The 24,416-nt window shown below is 39.4% G+C and overlaps 1 protein-coding gene across 1 annotated transcript in view; it reads left to right on the top strand.

Annotated features, from left to right (window-relative positions):
- The first annotated feature begins 6,199 nt into the window (after nucleotides 1–6,199).
- smad3a (SMAD family member 3a) overlaps nucleotides 6,200–24,416 on the top strand; it is a 37,649-nt gene continuing 19,432 nt past the window's right edge. The window contains exon 1 of the mRNA XM_042491787.1: nucleotides 6,200–6,970. Within this exon, the coding sequence (XP_042347721.1) occupies nucleotides 6,768–6,970 (203 nt within the window). The 5' untranslated portion in view covers nucleotides 6,200–6,767. The remainder of the gene's footprint in view (nucleotides 6,971–24,416) is intronic.

Here is a 24,416-nt window from a genome sequence, read left to right as displayed (position 1 = left end):
GCACATATAGTATATCCATCATTATACAGACCCCTACGTATAAATAGACAGACAACCGCCTTTGTATAAATAGCAGTGTATCATTATATGTGCATTGTTTGCTCTGCACTCTCTTAAATTACATGTGCAGCACAGAACCAACCAGATGATAACCATGTATAAACACTGTCAGTAACAATTTATATAGAGACTGTACATAATGTTTTTTCATACTTCTTGCCTGCAAATAAAAGACATTTGCTTGTCTGCTTTGCTTTAAGTTGTTTGCCTATATTTGCATTTTACTACATTTGTTATCAGCACTGTTCGTAAGCAAATTGAGAACAGTCAAATTCCTTATGTGTACAAACCATAGACTGTATTTTAAAAAGTGGATGTAGCTACCGTGACATTGGTTTGTAAACTCACATTTTTTGAAGTCTCTGGTTTGAGCTATTGGCGATCACTATCTTGGCTTTTTGAAGCCGGAGGTGACCATATATGGGTGAAGGGGTGGAGCTGTGGAGGAGCGAAGGGTGGATTTTGCTCAGATGCCTCGCAGACAGTGGCCCTAGGTTATGTGTAATTTTAAGCCTTAATAAAATGTAAACGGATGAGTTCAGGCTGTTCTTACAAACAGTAATGCACCTAAATCTGTACATTTTGAACGGCTGCAATCATGTGAGCAATGCGCTGACGGGAGTTGGCTAAACAAGGAAGCAGTTCATAGTGGTCTTGTAAGAAGGCAGGCTAGGGTGGTGGAGGTGTCTCAAAACTCTGAAATTTCCCTCAGGACTTTTCTCTGGAGACGTGCTCGGAGCCATGAGAACTTTGAGTCATTTTAAGGTTATGTCTCTACCATGTTTCTTTTCCAAAATGTAACCACAGTAACCTTTATTATTTAACCTAACCTCTGTAACTGTATGTTAAGGATGTAACATCATTAATAGGGCACTATTTCGTATGATACCATATGAGCTGTTGTGCGTGCATTTTGGTGGGATGTCATACAACCCTTTTTATGGGAATACATTGGTGAATTATATAAAAAGTCACCCTTTTATCAGTCACAGAGAAATGTCACAGAGGCTGTAAACATGTTTCTTTCTGCTGTAAAGATGGGCATTTTAACATGGTGGCCTATAGGGTACCACATCCTGAACTGGTCATTTAAGGAACTGAAGTTTTTGGCACTTCCATGTTGACTTTATTTTTCAGCCCAAAAGACTGCCACTTGGTGTAAACATACCTGGCCATAAAGCTTATTTTGATTTTATAATGACATGCAACAATGTTTTCCTCTCTCATGAGTAGCATTTTTCTGAGAACATTTTGAACAAACCCTGGCGAGATTACACCTGACTTTAATGTACATGTCTAAGCACATCAGAGGCTTTATTCCTCTCACTTAGATGGGTGCTATGTGCTGACTTGTCTATTTGTTCATATCCAGCAACTAAAATATAGCTCGGTAATTATATCATAAAAAAGCAGGTTGCTCACCACAAAAAATTCAAAATACAAGCTCGGAAGTGGTCAACCGTCCTCGACCGATTGATATGAGGCCTTTAGATAAAAAGACTAATACCGGATAACAACTCCAAGTTATAATGTTTTCTTGTGCTGTTAGACATTTGTTTACAACGACAAAATAGCCCTAGATTTCAATTACAACCAGCTGACAAACAGACAAAATGTCCAACTCCACCATGATAAAAGTTTCTCCAAAACAAAGAAACTGATCTCGAAAACGTCATATCTATGGTATGTTATTTTAACAAACCCAACCTTATATGTGGTTTGCATTTATGCACGCTGCCACTGAGGATTTTGTTAAGTGACAGGCAATTACACTGAGAGGAAAAATAGCTGCCTTCCTGTTATTCATAGAACAGTAAGTTGTGCAACAGCCTGAAGTTTCAAAAGATTTGTCACTGGGGACGTATGATCCGAGAAGTGTTTCCTCTGCTTAAGTGGATTATCTGATGTAAACAATGGTCACATATAAATAAATAAATGTTTACGGTAATAAAGTTGTATGACAATGAAAATCAAGGAAGAAAAAACAAGACAAAAAAAGTAAAAGAAGAAGATAAAAAGTCATCCGTAGAGTACTGAAGTGAGAAAGGAGGGGCCTGCTGAATGTAAAAGGGTGTGTGTGTGCAAGCGTGTGTGTGTGTGTGTGTGTGTGTGTGTGTGTGTGTGTAGGAGGGTTGTGATGTCAGGCCTCCGGTACACCATGTGCTCGTTGGAGGAGATGTCAAGAGCTGTTGAGCGATTGATGACTTTCTCGGAGAGAAAACACAGTGTATCATATTAGTGCCAAGGACATTTATATGTTTCCCAACACCCAAACGGTACACATGAAAAACACAAATATGACTGAATTGAGCTTATATTTATTAAGGTGGAGAGATTTTTTGAATCTGTTGCTCAGGCACAAGAGAGAAAGTTGTGATCCCACAGACACGTTTTTGGCTCTTTAAATAGAACAAACTTTACACATTTTTCTATAAAAGTCTTATGTAAGATAATTAATGTGATCTCAGCCTTGAGCAGCTGTAACATTAAAAGAAAGTACTCACCACATGTTAAGCTGACTTTGTGAAGAAAACTGTGTTTCCTGTGTGTCTCCACTTTAAAGTAAGAATATGGAATATTTGCATAAAGCATTAGAAAGCATAGCATAGGAAACACATCCACCTATGAGTAGGTGGAAGTTGACTACTCAGACGTGCATGAAAGCATATGTTTTAGCGAAAATACATGTGTTTGGGAAGTGCTGAGCAAACAGCTGGATAAATGAGATTTGGATTATATGGCACAAGTCGTCTGAGAATTTGTAAACAGAGGATTTGATATAATTTTGCTGTTGTTAGACCCAGTCTCCACTGACCTCAGTTCAGGAATACTGTTACCCTTTTTTTGGATTCTCCATTCACTGAAGAGGCTTGTAAGAAAAACAAAGTTTTCTGTACAAATATAAGGTAATGCATGGGGAGTCATTCATATACAAATGGTCATTGTGCAGGTGAAATATTCCTTTAAGATTTCATATTTCCTTTATTTGTTTTTTTTTTTTGCATCATACACTTATACATTAAAAAAACTAAAATTATGTTTCCCCTAAAAGACAAAAACAGTGCAAGTCAAAACACTTCGTACAGATTAATGCATCAGTAGTTTTGATTGCAAGGCTTGCACTTAGCCCATTTTTAATTCAGTACTTTTTGAATGTAATAGTGGAAATCTTTGTTATTCAAATTTTGTTATTCAAATTTTGAAGCTGCTCACAGGGCACCTTAAATCAAGTAGCTAATGCACTTTATTGACAAACAAAGATATTTTATTTATACTGAAGATGAGTTATAAAATGTTGTGTTCATCAGCAAATTGTTTTTTTCCTCTTGAAGTTGGCCAAACATTGATCAGCTGTGTCCTTATCACATCCATCCAGACACCCACAGTTTATATTCTTTCTGACCCTTTTACCCCACTGGGACACCAGCTGACATCACACACACTCATGCACGCATGGACCAAGTCCCCCGAGGTCGAAGCCAACACAATGTCATTATCAAGCATCGGATTGTACGTGGTCACTGCCCATTCAGTCTTGCTGACGTGCCTTTTGTGCTCAGTAATTCTTCTCACAGAAGGACCCCCCCAGCCATCCACACACACACACACACACACACACACACACACTCCACAGTCGCCCCTGTCCGCCCTGTCCTGCCCCCCGTCTACTGCGGCCCATCTGTAATCCCATCCCCCATCCTGCACCCCCATATCCGCCCAGTCTCGCCCTGCACTTCTCCAAAACAAACCAGCTGTCTTGGCCGGTCGTGTCCCCGGGGGCGTAAACAGGTGCCGAGAGGGCCGCTGGGCCTCAGCATGTGACACATGGCAGCACGCTCCTCCAGTCTTCTCCTCCAACCTGCCAACACACCAGAGAGGAGAGAAGAGAGTGGTGTGTTTTACAGCTGCAGGCTTGATTGTTATCACAGATGAGGAGCTGTTGATGGCTAATAGCACAAAAACTACTGCATATAAAACTCTCTCGCTCTCTGTCTATCACCTGATGGTTAAAAAGTATATATTTCACAATTATTGAATATAGATAATAAAATTCACAAAGTTGTATATAACATTTTTATTTGAATACATCAGTGTGACTCTACTTATCATACATCTCTTGGCTGTAAGCGTGAAGGAAGAACCTTGACATGCCTTTAGCAGGTATAAAAATATACGTGGCTGTGTAACAAAAATAGATAAAAGGAAAGGGGTCTGTCCTGCTGAGCCTGAAGCCAGCTGTATTTTTAGCACAAACTACACACTGTGCACAGAGAGAGGGGGACTGTTGGACATAGGTCGATGCCTGTACACACAAACCAAAATGGTAACCACAGGTCGATGCTACTATTCGTGTATGAGTGTGAAGTTTCAATGGAGGCACTGATTAAAGGTTTGAGAATGGAAAATTGACAATACTTCCTTCTTAAATATGATACAGTTCAGTAGTAAAATAATGAATGAATAAAACCTTTTGAATGCACATTTGCCAGGGCAATTTGTAGCTTTTATGAAGCCCTAATAATATAAATGATTCTGCATTTGCCTTCATACCTTTGATATCTTTTGTTTTACACTACTTTTTAACCTGGAATCTGTAAATAGACACCCAGCAAGTGCACCAATGCTATCGTGCAGAGCGTTCACAACTTTTACAACTCTTTCAAGCGCTCGCAAATAAGGAACCCAAGTTTGGAAACTGCTTTTGAACGCTGTAAAGTCTTTCTTTTGAAGCTTGAAGAACAAAGGAAGCCTCACACCCTAAACTGTCCGACTATCACTCTCTCTTCTGAGCTCAGCTGTGGAACACACTCTATTGTACATCTGGCACTTTGACTTCTTGACACCGAGTGTGTGTGTGTATGTGTGTGTGTGTGTGTGTGTGTGTGTGGACTTGTGAGTATGTGCTAGGGAGGGGGTTGCTCGCATGTGTGTGCATGTGTCAAACCATAGCTGCGGTTTCAGAGGACTGAGCCACGCTTCAAACCTAAACTGCCACCTTGCTGAGTAGGCGTCCTGTGTTCGTATCTCGAAACAAGCTGAGGCAAGTTTATGGTTGGGCTTGTGCGTGTGTGCATGACTTTTTATCACCTTCCATCTTACAGCAGCTCCTAGGTTATTTACCCATGTGGAGACAAACAACCCAGTAGTAATTAGTGGAAGATCTTGTGTTGGAGATGCAGATGAATTTCAAACCCCTATATGCACAATAAACACACACAGGAATGTATGCAAAAGCAGTTACATGAATGCCTGTTAATTAAGAGTGTGTGGATTCCCAAAAATAAAATGGAAAAAAGAAAAAAAAGAGTCCTCCTTAAGTTATAAACTTTATTACCCTGTGGAGGGAAATAAGGAGGTAAGAACATCATGGCCTCTCTGGACTATAATTATGTTACATAGATAAACTAAAACAGATGGATGATTTCATCAGGGGAGTTTTCAAGAGGATTCATAAAGAATAAATAAAGCATATAAAGTGATGTGTCCGTGTGTGATTGTGAGAGCTTCAACTTTTGGGACCTGGATCGACATAGGTTTTATTGTGCTGCGTTCAGATTTCTTTTACAAGCTGTTTAACCCTTTGAAACCTGAGCAAATTGGTTTGATGTCTTTCGAAAACATTGGAGGAAAGTCAGTGAGCAACTTGACAATAAATGTCCGACAAATTGCAAGAAATTTGTAAAAGGTGGCAAGAAAGGATTTATTTTTTAAAGGAGGAATTTGAAGAAAAAAAACTAGGTGTCTAGTGTCTATAAAAACTATATTCATAATTATTGTACTTTTTTGGTGTGTGTGTGTGGGGGTGTGTGTGTGTCAGCTCTTTTTCTGTTATTTCTTGTTTGTTTGGTGTTTACCTTCCTTTTTTTCTTTTTGTGTGTGCATATTTTCAGGTAATTTTCTTGTAACTTTTCACTTGCTTATTCCTATTTTTTGGCCCATGCCTTGTTAAGTTGCTACTTTCCCTCTCCTCATGGTTTTTGCAAGAAATCAAGCCAATTTGCTCAGGTTTCTAAGGGTTATTTGGGCACAGCCACATGTGGCTTTTTTTTTTTTTATCAGGCAGCAATCGCAGGCTGAAGAAAGGCAGGGATTGTGCAATATCAGGGAAAAACATTTGGCCAGCTGCTCAGACTGGCCTCTCGCAGGTCTGCTGTGCAGTCTGAAGCCTGAATGGTAACTCTCAGCAGCAGCTCCTGCATTTGCATTTGATGCAGACTTCTTGCAGACTTTAGTCGGGGGGCCCAGCACCGCGGATGAACTCAACAAAACTTTGCTGATCAGGGGTTAGAGCAGTAAAAAACACAGCTAAAGTTAATAATTTCCGGTGTTTGAACATTGCTCGAGTTTAAAATAAGAAAGTTCGGGCGCGACTCGAGTTGATTGTGTTTAAAATAGCTGCGGTTTAAAGAAGTGCAGACGGGACTAACCTCCTTGGCGGAGTAGTACTAAATCCAGAGTGCAACAGACTACCGGTGCACAGTTCACTGCTGAGCTCGAGCCAGAAAGAGTGCGCTAAAACTGGAGGGTTTAACTCGGGGATGCATCTGTGTGGCGACTAATAAACAACAACAATTTTTTTTTTTTTTTTAGCTAACTAACGTTTTCACCTCCACTGTTTGACTCGCCTGAAGAGCAGTTTGTTGTGTTTTTGTCCAAACCGCCGGGACTCCTCTCGCGACTGGACGGAGTTTAAACTGAACTCCAATATGTCAATTTTGCCTTTCACTCCCCCCATTGTCAAAAGACTTTTGGGCTGGAAGAAGGGAGAGCAGAACGGCCAGGAGGAGAAATGGTGTGAAAAGGCGGTGAAAAGTCTGGTGAAGAAGCTGAAGAAGACGGGACAGCTGGACGAACTGGAGAAAGCCATCACCACCCAAAATATCAACACAAAATGCATCACCATACCGAGGTAAGGGAGAGTTTGAGCGCTGTGTTGATGGTGAACGTGAAGTCAGCATCCAGGCTAGCTAAGGGGGGACACTTCAGTCCAGACGTTTAATTACAGCTCAAAACTTACTGTATCCCGGTCTTTAGCTAACTGTAGCATGCTCACCTTATCGTACATATATGTGTGACAGCCTTACTTGACTGTTAAGTTGACATTTCCACTTCCTGCCTCGCGTCAATATCTCAAACTTCCCTTTACGTTGATTACACAGGTGGCTAATGTAAGTTATGTAAGTATGCTTAACGAGCTAACAGTGGTCCACAAGGAAAGCTAGCAAATCATCGCAGGCAGTTAGCTGCCATGCCATCACATGTACACTTTGCTTTAAGTGAGCTGAAACATTTTTAGCAGTTTCTTGTGATCGAATTTGACATTTAACTAAAGAAATATGATTAAATAATGGGGAATATTGTGTGCATTGAGTAGCCAGCAGCGCACATGCAGTGCAAAAGCACAAATGGAGTCCAAGTTATATAACTTGGCCTTAATCTGGGACGCTTTCTATCGCTGTGGGTGTTAGTGCGTAGGCGAGTCTGTGGAGCTGGGCTCTTCAGTCCCCTTTCAAAGCATCTATACAAACATTTGTCTATCAATTACATATTTAGAACAAATAATCAACACTTGCATGCATCATTAAATTACTGTTCATTCAGCTCAGTCATAAACAGTCACTTCCCCTCCTCTTGCAGAGAGGTTGTCACAGGTAAGAGCTGTGAAGTGCTGTTTGTAAACAAAGACAGTTTCTGCCAAAAGACTGAGTTTTACTGTTCCCAGTTTCCAAACATTGTATTAGTTTTAACAACAGTTATGAAAAAGTAATGCAGTTTAGTATCTAACCAGAAATGAAGCACAGAGAATTGGTTCCCAACTGATCCAGCCACGGGGTTCAGATTTCTCATTAGTCATTAGCTCAAGGTCCATGCATAAAATAAAATACCACAATTTCAATTTTATTTCACGGAACATAAATAACACGCTGACTAACAACATAAAAAAATACAACATATTGCAAGAAAAAACAGAAATGGCACTTCAAAATAAAAATTGCCAAAAATTCACTGTGCTCCAAAATAAAGTGGGTGGGGGGCTGTAAACATTTACAGCTGTTACAGTCGGCAATGTGTATTATTGCCTATCTTAACACTGCAATTTATGAATTGCATTTCAAGATCACAAGACATCATCTTTTATGTTCAATCAGTCAGTTTCAGTTTTCTTAGTACACATGGAAAGTTTATGTGAAGTATATGTATAGTATATAAGTGAGGGTACAGCTGCAACAACAATGGAAATCATTTTGATAATCAGTTAGTTGTTTAACTAGTTTATTAATTAAAACTAGAGAGCACTGACTCTTTCGAGCTTTTCAAATGTGAGGTTTTGATGTTTTACTTTGCCATTTATGATCGTAAACTTAATATGTTGTTGGACACACACATGACATTTAAGTACATCTAGTTGAACTGTGTGGACAGTGTATTTAAAATGCATTTATAATGATTTTCTGGCATCTAGACCAAACATTTGGTCGATAACTGGGGAAATAATTGGTAAGTGAATCAGTAATGAAAAAAATCATTGGTTGCAGTCCTAAATGATTGTAGTCTAAAATTAGACAAGAACTGTTATTATTAAAAAGCCCAGTGATTGACAGCCTCCAAAATGACACACAAGTTGAGTAAACACCACTTAATAACATTTTCAACAAAAACTTGACTTATTCTTTATGAAGAAACATTTATTGCGGGGTTGTCATATAAGACTGCATTAGATCAAGTCAGTTTAACTCCTAAACTGGCAACAGTCTGTATGTTCACAACTATTTTTATGTCTCTATTTCTTTTGCAAGTTTTATATTATCTAAAGGCCTAAAACTTTTGCTTGTGTCCACAAAATCTCACTTACATGTGTGGGTAATTTAGCTTTAATAGCACACTTTGTGTCAGATGAAAATTGAACCCATGCAGCCGGGCACTCCCACATTCTTTTATTGCCACAAGTGTGCATATCACAGCTTGCACAGGCCTGGGCCAGCGTTCAAAGTTAAGCCTACCCGGAAAGTTAAATAATGTTTGTCATGATCCAGGTTTCATGTTGCCCACCACTAATGCGGAGGGGAAGAGGGAGAGTGCATTAAGATGACCCCAGATCAGAGCTGGCTGTCAGTGTGGGCTAACAGTATCCCTGGAGAGCTGCTGTTTCTATTAATTCCCCTACGTTCTGGCTCACTGACAGCAGCTGCCTGCATGTTTAGGCCTGTCCGTGAGGAGGTCAGCTCCTATCTCTCTGACACATGAACTCCCTGATGAGGCTCATCGCTACCCCTCTTGATGACGATTTGCTGTGATGCTGAGTGCTGGAAGAAGCAGCCGCTGCGCATTGATTGAGTCAGTCGTTGCATCCGGTGGGGGATTAGCAGATCAAGTATCTGTTGGGGGAACTTAAGGTAGGATTATCAGAACTGAAAAGGGGGAAAACAGGCGATTTATTCAACACAGCTGATTCAGATATATCTTAGAGGGCCAAATGCCAGAGGCTGATTTTGAAATGTCATGGCTCATGTTTTCCAACAGTGTCAAACTAAATTAAGGATGTTTATAGGTTTTGCTCTAAAGCAGCTCCTTCTTGTAAGTCTTGTCTGTCAATTCCACCCTGCCAACTGGTTAAAATTGAGATGTTTAGGAGATCTGAGAGATTTTCAAGTGCCGTGACCTGCTAGATGACATTTAAAACAGCATGACTTTCTCTGGTTAGAAGCCATGCTATCACAACTTGGTGAGTTTGGCCCAGACACAGTTATTTTTGGGTGTGGGCGGTGTGTGGGTGGTTTGTGTGGGCGTTGTGTGTGTATGTCCCAATGTGTTTACACTGGAGATAAAGCCCACATCCCATGAAAAAACATTTGTCACAGTCACTTTGATTTAAATTCCCATTTAAAGTCGTAATTTTTTTTGTTTTTTTGTTGAAGTAAATCAGGTTGTACCAATCACTTGGGCAGGGCTTTACTTGCTTTTTTAGTTCATTGTGGTTTTCACAATGAACTGTTTTTTTTTCTGAGGAGTAAGCAAAGTGAATGCTGAGGCTCCTGTCCAAGTTCAGGCCTTAGTCACTCAACAACGAGCAATTGTGGCATTGTGGTGTTGACCTACCCTCCCTCTCTCCTTTTCTCCCTCTTTCTACTTATAAAATCCTTTCTTCCTATGAGCTGTAAACTGGGGTTAGTCACAAATACTAGTGTGTAAAATACGTCAGGCCATGAAAGACTACTAGTTTCCGAAGGTGGATGTGAAGTGTGGTAGCCTAAACTGCTTGAATGTGAAAGGATGACTAACAAATTACTTTTCCTTGCAGTGCATTGGTTAACAGAAGCGAAGTCTGTTTCAGTGATAACTGGGTTGGTAAATATGCGGTCATAGTGCTCCTGCCCAATATTTAAATATTGTGAAGCCCTCAGTGGCCAAAGGAATTGAGAACCTTGTCCCAGTTGACTGCAATTTGGTTTCTGTTTTCTTCCAGCAGTCGATTTTTGTTTATTTTTGCAATGGTCGTGATTGTTCCCTACCTTAACCAAGACTACGAAGGTCCTGTAACATTAAGGAAGTAGTTATTCTAACCGAAACCACAGTGTTTCCTTAAAATTAACCAAAACGTTTCTTTAACCCAAACCATGACCTTTTATCTAACCCCAACCAAGTCCTCTTTGACAGATCAGAACATGTTTTTTATCTTTGCAAAAAAATGTATGTAACTTTATGGAGGTTACTAATATTTGATGTTATCCTAGGATGTCTGAAAACACGTCTGTGTGTCAGTCTGGAGGACAGTTACACACAGCTTACTTTATTGCTGACTCCTCAAGCAGTCATACATAAGTTCCTTCTGCAAGATATGTATTTATTTGACTCTCAGACGCTCAGTTAGTTATGCTTCAACAATAGCAAGTTTCTAAACTGGTCACTTCCTCAAGGTACTTTATTAGGTCTGACTGCATATATTGTAGGTTATTTGTTTTCTAATGTAGTAAGGAGCAACGGCATCAACATTGACCCAAACCAAGCATTATTCTTGTGATTAGCAGACAGACTATTAAAGAAGACTTCTGCAAAACGCTGTCAGGCATGCACTGTTTTCTGTAGTTTAGTCAGTTACACTGTCACATTATTTAAGGTTTTGTACAAGTACAGATGGTCTGCAACTAACAACTATTTTCACTATTTTTTTCAGTCATAGAGGTAGCACCTATACATCATCCTATCATCTTATCTATCCTTTAACACTCTAAACTTTCAAGAACATTGTGATGGAAATATATGATGACCATTCCCATGTCCTATAAGTTGTTGTGCCATTTTTTGTTTTGATGCTGTTTGTTACACAGATTCAGTGCAATATTTAGCCATTTTTGAACACTCGAGAAGATGGAACTCTGTCTCTCTCACTGCGCTGACGTGATAATGAAACGCTATGGCAGCACAAACACTCATCTGTATTCTAGAGTCAAAGTCGTTCACTGCATTTGGTTTGCCTCAGTGCTATTCGTATTATCACTGGCTGTTCTTGTTGTCTGTCAAAACATGGCTGGAATGCGTTCTATTGACTACATCGCATATTTCAATCGAGGAAAAGTTATTTTATAATAGATATCGTTATCATTTTATCACCCAGCCCCAGTGGATAATTTTAAACAGTAAGGTCAAGTTTTATAAAATGCCCTCGCTATGAAATGGTTATTAGAGACTAACATGAATACAATTGAGCTCACTGAACCCACAAGAGTCTCAACTTTCCAGTTATACCCAATTTATGCAATTCAATACTGTTTAGGGACCCAAATATAGGCAAAAGTTTTACATTTATAATTAATGCAAAAAAGCTGCATAGCTTTTGCCACAAACTGCATGGGACTAGCATAAAGTGAGCATGTCTGTAAAAGGGAGAGTCGGTACCGATGGAACCCATTTTTATTCAGATGTCTAAAGATGCGGGGGCAAGAGACCCCTTTAAAATGGGTCACAAGTTTTAACCTCACCAAAATTTGGCCAGGCTTTGGAGCATGGTTGGTACTAGTAGATACCATGCGTTGTTGTTCCACGTTACCACCACTACCTTGCTAGCTTAAAATGAGCACACCACAGCCTATTAAAGACATTCGGCCAAGATTGCCGGTGTCCCGGCGGACTCAGAGGATTAAGCCTTATAAATGAGAGACAATAGTGGAAAATGCACATTGCAAGTTCCAAGAGTTTAATGTGACACCTTTAGATAGTTTGTTTTGTTCAACCAAACAGTCCGAAACCAAACATATTTAATTTCCAAAGACAAAGCACAAATAGTAGAAGAAAATCGTCCTATTTAAGAAGCTGTAATCAACTATTATTTGACATTTTTGGCTATTAAATGACCTGTTAAATGGCTGTTGATTAATATCCTGGTAATTGACCGATCAAAAGCACTAAAATAGTGCACACTAATCACAAGCAACTAGAAAGCATACATGCGTTATAAAGTGTTTTGTAAATACCTTGCCTTGATCATGAACATCAAAAGGAGGCAGATGTGATTCTGACTCTTAAAAACAACACAACTGCAGTACTTTTGCAATAATGCATAGAAATACATCTGACACTGAATTAAGGTGTTAACAGGTACAGTAAGTCCTCCCGTTGTTTAGCCTTTCATGCCAAATGACAATTATGATACGAACATTGTGTACTCTCCTGTAACGGTCTTGTCATGTTTGAACAAAGACAAATCTTTAACAGAGCAATGTGTATGGAGGTCCTTAACAGAAAGATACACACATTAATGGTTATTAATGTTCTTGTTCAATGTCTGACAGTTTAGGAGTTAACAGAGTCAAACAGGAGTTTTCTAATGAGAATTCCAATAGTAATTTAGTGAGGGAACACTGGTGGTGTTTTAAAATAAATTATTCAAGGTGTGTGCTGCATGCATGTGTGTTATGTCTTTTCACAAAGCCTGGGGGAGTGGATTCCTCACTCTTACCTATCTTAACTTTGTCTGGGTTTTGGCCAGTGCTGGGGAGTGCTCTTTTCTTGTCCACACACATCCCTCCTGGCGGCGAGACTGCAGTCTGATTCACACTGCTGCATGTCAGGGCAGGAGGGAGGGAGTGAAGGAATCCCAAGCACAGAAATAAAAGATTGTATAAAACAAGAAAGAGTATGAACGAAGAACGAGAGGGACTGCATCCATGAGAAAGAGGGAGAGGAGGATAGAGAGACTAGTAAACTATTCACATACAAATGTCATTATTCACAGGGCAAGACCCATGTCCACAACTGTGTGTCCATACTGGAAATGTGGATTTTGAAGTGACGTCTATATTCTTGCATTAAATTATAATAGATTACTAATTTTTTTTACTTGCAAACAAGTGCAGTTTGAAATTAATTTGTTGAACACAAAAGCTACAATTAAGTTAAAGTTAACAAAAAAGAGCAAACTTTCTGTTACTGCCATTAATGTTAAATACGTTTCCAGACACTGAAGGACAGTATCTGAGCCACTATCCACCCATACCATTCAATGTCTGCCTGGTTACCATGAGCTAACACAGCAGCAGCGGCTAACATCCAACAGTGAGCTGTGTGACGGACTGAAACACGCACTGATAAAGAAACAACTTGACTCTGTCCTGTCAGTAATTGGGTAATGGGTGTCAGGTAAGATCAGCCATGTGATGCTAACAGTTAGCGCTGTCATTGTTAGTGCACGTGTGTGTACACTCTCACCGACTGTTCCACAGTGCAGAGCTTACACTCCCACAGCAGTAGTCTGGGGCTTGCTTTTCCATTATCACTCACAAAACACTCCTACGTCGCCCTGGAAAAGGAAATAATAATGACTTGTGCGGTGGCTGATAAAGATATGAACCTGCTAATGTTTTTATCATCCATCGCCATGCTTCATAGAATGTTATCGTGGGAGAAGTTGCACAACATCGCTCAATGGAAACGCAGTCATCTCGCAATTGTGTTTTATCAACATTTCAAAAATGTTGCTAAAGTTTTGCACAAATCTGTAATGGAAACCTGCATGATGTCTTGTTTGCTTATACTTTTATAAAATTGTTCTGATTTAAATCAAAGTTGTGCCAGTTTTAGACTATCATGTAAAAAAAACTTTACCAGCCCTATTGGGTTGATATGATGATAACAACATACATTTGCAAGTCATCCAAGTAGTGTTAAGGGCTCTGAAAGAGGGGCAGCATGAGAGAAAGTATGTAAGAAGTAAAGGGAAATACAAAGGGATGTGCAGTAAAGTTGGGGATTCCCAGTGTTGTGTCTGGTGCTGCAGGGGAGGGCCGGTCATCATGTTGGTGATTGAGTGTGATTAACTGAGGGAGGATGACGCATAAATAATAAACAGAATAGGGAAGAATAAAAAGTGTGAAAGCAACAGAGGAGATACATTTGAGGAGATTTGATGATGAAAGAGAAAGATGAACCAGAAAGCCAAGGATTTAGGTGAGAGAAGAGAAGGAGACAGAATATTGGCAAGAGGCAGCATGTTGGATTCTCAAGCTTATCAGAGGGAGACTGCGGTTACTGTGGTTGGCATGCAAAAAAAGAAACATGCTAATAGCTGAGACAGAGTTGTTGTGTTTTCCAGCTAGACAGCAGTTCAGCATCAAAAGAAGTGTTTCTGAGTGTGTCTGGGTGACAGACGACATAAAATGTACACACAGACACTGCAGCTACTGTGACAAGAAGGTATTTATGTGCATCCAGTTTACTTGAATGCCGCACATACATACCTTACAGTACACACAGCCGTCCTGCTCCTCCTGTCATTTTGCAGAGGTCTGTGCATCTTGTCTTTATCAGTGCGTATTTGTCTAAATTGTGTGTGCTTGGTTGTTTGTCCTCCCCAGTGATTTTTATATTGCCATCATGTCTTGTGAATCGGTTATTAGTCATCATATTTGATACATGATGTTGTATTCCTGATGTGGTCAAAGTTGGTAGAATGACACCACAAGTGAATGCTGAAACAACAAATTATGCTTTTTATTATGAGAATAGACATCATGATGATATACCCTAAGAGATTTCACTTTAAGCAGCACTCACCCCAGTTACGTCCAGCTTCTGGTTGAAATTTGGATTGTAGTGGCTTTCAAGTGAACCGAAGTTTGATTTTATAAAGCTAGCAAATCTCTGGTTTTCAAAGTTTTAGGGCATTTTAGGGCTGCCATTTTTGCTCTAATCTATTAATCTGCGTATTATTTTCTTGATCGATGAATAACCATGTGGTCTATAAAGCACCATAAAAAGGGAGATTTTGCTCTTATTATATGCCGTTTAAAGATTTTCAGTTTATTATAAAGTAAAGACACAGGAAAGCAGAAAATTCTCACATTTGAGAATCTTTAACCCACAAATGTTTGGCATTTTTGCTTTAAAAAAGTGGCTTAATTCCTGTTCCTGCTAATTTAATGAAGATCCTGTGAGTCATTATAATGAGAAACTTTCTTAAAAGCGCGCTTACATGGACATGAATTCCCCATTTATTATCAGTTTTTTGAAGTATCCCATTTGTGTGTTTGAGCATGTAAACACCATATTCGGTTCAAGAGAAACACAAATATACTAGCTGATTTACTCTGTAAGAAATCTGTATTTATACTGGGAATGTCAATAAGCCAATTTCTTTGTGCTCATATTAAAACCATGTTACAAAGACGGATTAATTTTCTGTCAATGCAACAATAAATCAATGTTGGGCAGTTTTAGATTATTTAACAGGCTAACAAGATACACTGGTACTCTTACCAAAATCATCTGAAATCATAAAATAATCGCAATGTTATCAATGTATTTAACACCTAAAAAGTTAGTGCAGTTTCATGTTTGGAAGATTCTTGCTGTTTTCTTACACCTTTATCTTTATATTGATTCAATGTAAGTCAACTATCTCTTTTTACACCAGTGCACTCTCTCTCTCTCTCTCTCTCTCTCTCTCTCTCTCTGTCTCTCTCTCATTCTCACTCACTTAAGCTTTCATGTCAAGTATCACACCTGAGTCATCCGAGACAGCATTGTTCGACAGGGACGCAATACAAGACAGGTCACAGAGAGTTTATGTGTGTTGTCTGTCTGCGTGTGGTTGGCTGCTCTAATGATGGTAATACGTTTCCCCCGACAGATGGGTTCAGGATTCCTGTCATTGTTTGATTTGCCTGACAGAAAGTGGATACTGCTGCACTCAATGTGTGTGTGTGTGTGTGTGTGTGTGTGTGTGTGTGTGTGTGTGTGTGTGTGTGTGTGTGTTTGAAGACAACAGTACCTGTGTTGTGTTGTTTACCTTGTAACCAAAGAGTATAAACCTAAAAAACTGAATGAGTCAAAGCTTGGTGACTTCACCTGGCTGCTACTGCTCGGAAGCAGTTAGATACTGTTTCGTGCAGAGATGGTATCAAAATATAGTGATTTGGAGACACGTTTTTATTTTAAATGGGTAACAGCTGATTATTTAAAGTAGACTAGATGAGGAATAAAATAGTATATGAGCAGTTATTTAAAAGGTTTTTAGGGTGATTGAAAATTGTCGAATTGTCACTGAGTTGTCACTGAGTATGACGTCAATATGTACTTATAGATAACATGATATTCACAACACTTACTAATATCAAATTGATTTTATTTCATCATACGTGCACATGTGTGTGCGTGCATGTGTGTGCGTGCGTGTGTGTGTGTGCACGTGCGTGCGTGTGTGTGTGGTTAGTCAGCCCAGAGGAATTTTCTCTCTGCCTGCCGGGGCCTTGAGGAGGGCGTCGGCTGCTGTTTGGTTTTCGGCTTGCTCTGGAGGTGGAGGGGGTTAGAGAGACAGCTCTACCTCGACTTGGCCTTTTCACTATCTGCGGGGGAGTGCGCATGCACAGCACAGAAACACACACAGACACGTTCCCCAGACAACAAGCCTGTCTTTGTGCTCCACTGGCCACTAACACCACCACCGCTGCTGCTGCTGCTGCTGCTGCTGTGAGGGGGTGCTGGACTACAGCTGGATATGTTTGGGAAAACAAGTTGACATGAAGGAGCAGGGGTTTAAAAGGAGAGGGAGACATTATGTTTAAGCTATGAGTATAAGTTAACAACTTAAAATACAACATAAGTGATAACTGGCCAAGAACATCATTACAAGTTGTTGAAAGTTGTAAAAGATAAATGGCGTCTATCACTTAAGATACCCCGGTGGTCCATGACTCATTAAAAAAGACAGACAAGAATGTTTGTGGGACTCTTGTTGTCAAATATCATCCGTATCCATGTATTCTATTAGGCTTTCGAAAACAGATCAGATAACGACACCACTTCAAAGTAGAAGAACCACAAACTTAAGTCTAGCAAAGAGCTCCGACCTCATCTCTCATAATTTATGTAGAATTTCATTGTTGCAATGTGAAGTGCTGCCCTCTGAAAGCTGAAGACATGAATCATCAGTTGGAGACCCCTCAGTCAAATGAGATTACTTCAAGACAAGCAGTCCGTTTTTTTTTCTTTTTTGTTAGTCAGGTAATCTCTGATGACATTTTGGCTTTTAGATTTAGCTGCAGAGTGATCGCTCTTTGCTGTCATGCTGCTCTGTAGTACAGGCAGCTGCAGTTTCACACCCAGGATGACTCTCAATGAGGAAGCTGCCCGGAGGAAGACAGGCACTTTGAAATAACATTATCGGTGGTGCATTTATATCTCACTGCAACTAAATGTGATACAGCCTCTGGCTTTTGTTTCAGATCCAGTGACGGCTAAAAATTGCGTCGCACATTCCCAATCCGTCATTAGTGAAGTTAGCATGCATTAAAGTTGGACGGCAAATTTGACATGTTTACTATATTACATAAAAGTCACTGTCATCCTGTTCCACCAAAACCTGTTCAAACGTGAAAAAATGACACAAATAGTCGAATGTTTGTATTGAACAATCAAATCTGATTCAGCTGACATACTTCTGAGTGGGAAACAAACCAAGTCATGTCCACTTTGATCAAATTCTATTTCCTTATGTATTCTCTTAACATACCATCTTCTAGGTTGTGAGATACTAGTGATATTTGAAAATTGTTTGTAAGGTGGGCATGTGTTTGTCTTTATGTTCAGTCATAGACTGTTAAGTTTTCCGATTTGTGATCTTGATTACTTCTTTGATCTCTGACAGTTTCTAATATAAATAAAAACTGTACCAGTTCAGTAGCTTTTTGGTTCTTGTATTTCTGCCTGTTAAGTATGGGTGTAACAGGTCTGAAACGGAAACTGAGACTGAAACTACGACACAAATGTTCACAGTCCACGTGTCACAACTCTGTCTTCTGTGCCCTTATCAGGGACCTGACAGTTGAGCCACTATAATGCATAAAGTTGCAGGTGTTTTGGGTCAGGTCAGGTTTGGGTGGTTGATATACACATTTTTTGCTGGCTGGGCAGAGCGGACTGGCTCTCATAATGTGGGTGAAGGTATTAAGAAATCCTTACGTACACATCACTAGTGGGAACACTTTGGTCATCTGGTGGTCAGCAATGAAGAGGCTGTTCATCTTACTTTAGTTAATTTATGTTAAGTTAATTCATAAAGTTAATCTACCTCAATGTTCTTTAGTGTTCCTGAAGGATATTAAGTTGATTTAATAAAAACAAGCAAATTTGTGGCTTTGGAGCTTCGTTACATCTGTAATATTTGGACAACCCTAACTTTGACTACTTTTTTTTTTAAATGAAAACTAAAAAACTTTTGTAGAAGAAGAGTTTTTCATATACAATTCCCTATTAAGTAATTCATATCAGTACCAGGACTAAAAAAAACCCTAACAAACAAAGAAACAATACCCAATCCTTGTTGTGGTCGTACTCTTCCTCACTCCCAGTACATGTCAGGATAGACTTTTTTTTTTTAGCTTCATCTGGGCTCACATAGCTTAATGTTTTTGCCTATATTTCAGATTTCTAACCAGCAGCTCAGAAAACTCAATCACTGATGTAAGCCGTAGGACTGACCTCGGGGTTCACATTTGTAAGAGTTACTGAGCAAACAACCTTAAAGGAAGGCTTTGAAAAGTCACAGGGACAGTTGGCTATACAACATGGAAAAGCTACATTTATCACTATAAACATGCCAAATTGTGTAACAAAATCTTTAAAATGTATGTATTTAACGAAGGTCACTTGAGTTTAGAAATTTCTCTATGTGGAATATCGTATCCAGGCGGAGGGTGGTATGTGTGGTTGAAAAGAATGACCATCATTTCACTGGACTAGTAGACCTGAGAGTCTGCCCCACTCTCAGAAAAAAACTGAAAAATTCACTGATGAGTTGCATCTGGAATACTTTCAGTCGTTCATCATTTTGATTCAGAAAGAAGCTGCTCTGCTCATTGACTATTAGCAGTAAAACTAATGGCTCCCAGTCGTCTATTGTGTCCCCCTTCTTTTTTCAAGTCCAGACTGTTATTTGTCGTCTAGCCTTGCCGGTCGTCTGTCTGCTGGTTTCCTATTTCACCTCCTTCACTGGTCCCAGTACACTCCAGCCCTATGATATCACCTGTGGGTTAGAGTCAGACTTGCTTTTCTCTCACACTCTATTCGTGGTTCTCTTCCTTCACACCCCCCTCCTTCTTTTGTAAGAAAAAGAGAAGTCTGATGGCTTTTCCAGAGAGAGTGGGAGGTGTGTGTGTGTGTGTGTGTGTGTGTGTGTGTGTGTGTGTGTGTGTGTGTGTGTGTGGAATATGTTCCTCTGTGTGAGTTGCACCACTGCTGGAGTGAACTCACAAGTTAAGAATTGAGTATTGAGTATTGGAAGCTTTTTAAAGTTTTATCTGACTCTCAGTGTTAAAGAACAAGGACTGAAACAAATGATTATTTTCATTACTGATAAGCTTTTCAGTTATTTTCTTAATGAATCACTTGGTCTATAAAATGTGTTGTTTTTGTCGAAAACCTCCAAGATAGTCAGTTTAATACCACATGAGACAAAAAAAAGCTACAAATCCTCATGTTTGACAAATTGCAGCTAGAACATATTGAAAAATGTCTGATATTATTGATAAGTTAACAAAACCAACTTTAATAACTTTAAGCTAGTTTAATAATTAATTAACTGAATAATTAAGTAGCTTCATTTTTTAGTCTTAATGCTTGGGCATACTTTCCACATTGAATGTCAGTGGACAGCTACAGTCATGTGGACACCCATGTGGTTCTATTCATAGTACAACTGACAGTCAGCTTTAGTCCTCAACAATAACTTGAAGGCTGTGAAGTGAGCCTGTGTCCCCCAACATCAGGTGAAAATGAAACTATGAAGATGCAGCTGGTTCCAGAGTAGTGTCTATTGAATATCCAGCTGAAAAGTAACTTCACAGTGGTGCAGTGTCTGTGGCTAATTGTCAGCAGTGTTTTTAACTGGAGTGTGTAATAGCAGATTGGGACATGCGCAGCCACCGTGCTTGCTATGCCTAAGTTCACACATGCACAAAAAATGGGCTGCACGCAGACATTTGCACAGGGGTCCATGGGGACTTTTGTGGTCATGGGTGCATCACGACATTTATGTCACACAGACCAAAGCAGACCTACGTGCACATGCGGTCGCTGATAACATGAATCAGCCTTTACAGTTTTGCATTGCAAAAGAGATCATTTCTATACTGACTTTTGGCTTTAGCAGACCAGAATGCAATGCAAGGAGGTTATGTTTTCGGTTCAGTTTTGTTTTTTGGTTTGTTTGTTTGGGAGCAGGATAACACAAACACTACTGGTCAGATTCTCATGAAACTTTGTGGAAGGTTGTAGCATGGACCAAGGAGGAGCCCATTACATTTTGGAGCGGATTTGAATCACGGCAAAGTTCCACAAATTAATTTTCTCTTTCATCAACATTGCAAAATAGGGCATTTGGCTTTTGGTGGATATCTGTTCTCTTAGAGTGCCCTTCTTATTATCCCTTATATATTCAGTATTATTATAAGAAAACTTTTATATGGGAATATTCACAGGACTTCTGCATTATTGTGATGGGGTGCCTTCTTTTCAGGTATTTAGTTGCTTGGATTAGCCATAAACAAATATAATTTCTTGTAAATTAAATGATTGTTGTGATAATAGATTTATAAAAATCCTTTCTTGTACTATAATAAAACAGTGTGCAGGGTTTTGAAGTCTGAGAGTATTGCCTCCCTCAGATTGTTTAATTGTCTCATCTATATTTAAAACAACATGCTCTGACCAGCGCAGCCCTTGCATTGTTTTAATGCATCTCTATTTTTGGTCTCAGTGCATCAGACCAACACAGTGAAATGGGTTAAACTCAGTCAGTGAACTGAAGTCAGTGCACCTCTGGCTTTGTGGTCCTCTCCTTCTGGCTAGGGCTTAATGCTTATGCTGCTTAGCTTTGCTGAACAGGTGTTTCGAGTATGGATTTAAATTCAATGTAATTGTTGTTTAAATAACATTCAGCCACTTCTCTCCAACTAAATCAGGTGAGAGAGCAAGAGAAGAGCATGCAGATAGAGAAGGAACTAAAACTATGACTGTTTTTATCATTATATAATGACATTAATTCTGTGTAATTGTACGGTTGCAGATTCTTTGAATGGGTGCACAACAAGGGATTAACCTGTAACAACAGACACACAAAATCTGGTCCAACGTGGGTTGAAAATGCATTTATTTATGTATGACATAAGAGGATAGCTGCAGAGAAACAGATGAAGCACTTACAGAGAAAATGAATTCACCAACAAGCCGGTAGTCAGAATTCAAAAGCCAAAAGTTTATTGCAGCGTCTTCTCCAGAATTAGTGAATGATTTGTGTCTTCACGTGTTGTTGTTGGAAGACAGCAGCCCTCTGCTAAATGTCTTTGGACTGCAGCCCTGTTGGCCGTGGCTCAACAGACTGGCCACAGACTTTATGAAAAGCACAAAGGCCATTTCAGCCCTGCACCCCCACACTCCCACCCTCATGCAGTACTGGGACGGAGGCAGGGCAGTCGGGATAGTGGGACAGTGGGACAGACGGAGGCGAGAGAAGGGGGGCTTTTAGGGGCCCAGTCACAGACACTCTGAGCTGCCCTGAGCTGTTGAGACAGTCTGCCAGTCCTATTGTCCAGCGGCACCCTCCTTTCTTTATCCATCATCCACTTTGTCCTCCCCCCTCTGTGCTTTCATAGGACAGATTGTGACTGGGGCCCTGATGTTTACATCCACTTGCAAGCATTTATGTCCAAAATCATTTCTTCTAATTTTTCATCAAACACAAGAGTTCAGCAACCAAATGACCAACATAGGAAGACAACAAAAAGTAGGCTCTAAAAGGCATCTAGCATTGTGAGCTTAGACTTTCAGTTTGAAGCTTGGCAGCGAGTTGTAAAAAGTCGTTGTCGAAAGGTCTGAGCCCACAGGGAGAGAGACAGTGTGTGTGCGTGTTTGTGTTTGTTCAGCACTGCTTTGACCGTCACCAGTCTGAACACACACACAGTGTATATGTTTGTGTCTCTGAGCGTAACTGGGCAAGCCTCAGAGTGTTTGTTTTGCCCCCTCCCTCCCCAGCTCAGTGGAGCTCAATCTGTTCTGTCTGAGTCTGTTTTATGTATCAGACAAACACAGACACACATGTAAAGTTTGTGTATCTTTTCCTTCTCATAATCGCCCACATCCGTGTATCCTTTTTTTCTATTCAAACACATCCTTCATGGGGGACTGCTACTTAATGTGTGGATCCCTTGGAAGTACGGTTATTTTATCTCACTCTCACGCATACCTTTGTGTGTGTGTGTGTGTGTGTGTAGGTGTGTTTGTGAGTGTGTGTACACACAGATTGCACTCCCTACCATTCACACAAACCGAGCTGGTTATGCGTAAAGGTCAGATTCAGCCTCAGCTTCGGTTCATGAAACACAATGATGTTGACGCAATTTCCCCTGTGGCAAAAAATCTATACCAATTTGTCCCTTTTCTCTTTGAACATCAATTTCACTCTGACTGTCGTTTGACAGAGAAACGTTGACACTTAAGCTCTTCAGATCAGAAAGGGAATCAAGATGAACTTAAGATAATACAGGCGCATTTTAACAAGCCTTAGATGTTGTTTCTATGCAAATCAGGGCAGAAAAGTGTAGGTGTGTCTGGATACTTTGAAACAATTTTCTCTTTTTTTGGGTTATTGATTCAACGTTTTCTGCCTTCAGTAAACTTAAAATATGGAAATGTTTGTGTAAGTTATGTCAGTAATATCAATTTAATGTTAAATATCTATTCTGAATATTTTAAACGGCTTCAATACTCATTTTCTGCAGTATTGATACATCTGTACCAGCTAAACTGTCTTGCTCTGTCATTATTAATGTTTACTGCAGCCTTTTTTCTGTTCTGTGGTTCTAATTATGAAAAAAACAGCATTATTATATTTATCTTTATCTATATTTATCTACAATTCCCAACTAGTATGCCCTCAGTGTCAATTTTGTTTCGCAGACATTGCATTAAAGTTAGAAACTCAAGTATCATAACAACAGTAATTTGTATGAACTAGTGCTGAAAAGACGAGGCCTAGTCGATTAATCGATTAGTGTGTTAACACAAAAATAATGGTAATTATTTTATAATTAAATGACTAATCTTTAAACTCACCATTTTTACAACATTCCCAAGGTTCTAGCCTCTCCGTAGTCAACATTTGTTGCTTTTATTTGTTTTATGTGACACTTAATTTAATATATTTTGGTTTTGGAGTGTTGGTCTGACAAACAGGCAATTTGACGACATTTCAATGGTAACTTTTAAAATTATTTTCTGACATGTTATCGGCCCAACAGTTTGTCAATTAACTGAGAATATAATTGACATGTAGGGTTACGGTGATGATGAAAATAATGCTAAGTTGCAGATCCAGAACCAGCTTGCAATTTATATTATTTTTTATTACTAAAAGTCATGTTGTGATGATCAAATAATAGGACTGTGCAATTCCGCTAGAAAAACTGGAATAGAAGTCACATTCAAATTTATGTAAATATAAGTTTTAGGAGCTGTACAATACTCAAACAATTTATCCTTTCAATTTTATTAAATTTGATCTACAGAGGGAAAAAAAGTAAGAATGTCAACAGATTTGCTGTCACTGGCTTCTCAAATGTGAGATCACCTTTTATATACACTGAAACTCTTTAGGTTTTGGGTTGTTGAACGGACAAGACATTTGAAGATGTCACATAGGACTCTGGGAAACTGTGGTGGGTGCTTTTGACACGTTTTGGACATCATTTACAAAAATAATTAATGAATTGAGAAAAAAAAAAAAGTTGCAGCCCATACAAAGTATCACACAGTACACTGCTGCATACTCTGGACACATTTTCCAGAAACACATATTGAAGTCCTGAAGG

This window comes from Plectropomus leopardus, chromosome 1 (genome assembly GCF_008729295.1).
Source record: "Plectropomus leopardus isolate mb chromosome 1, YSFRI_Pleo_2.0, whole genome shotgun sequence".
In the NCBI taxonomy this organism is placed as follows: Eukaryota; Metazoa; Chordata; class Actinopteri; order Perciformes; family Serranidae; genus Plectropomus; species Plectropomus leopardus.
Note: the sequence above shows the minus strand (reverse complement) of the source record. Positions and strands in the feature narration are given on the sequence as shown.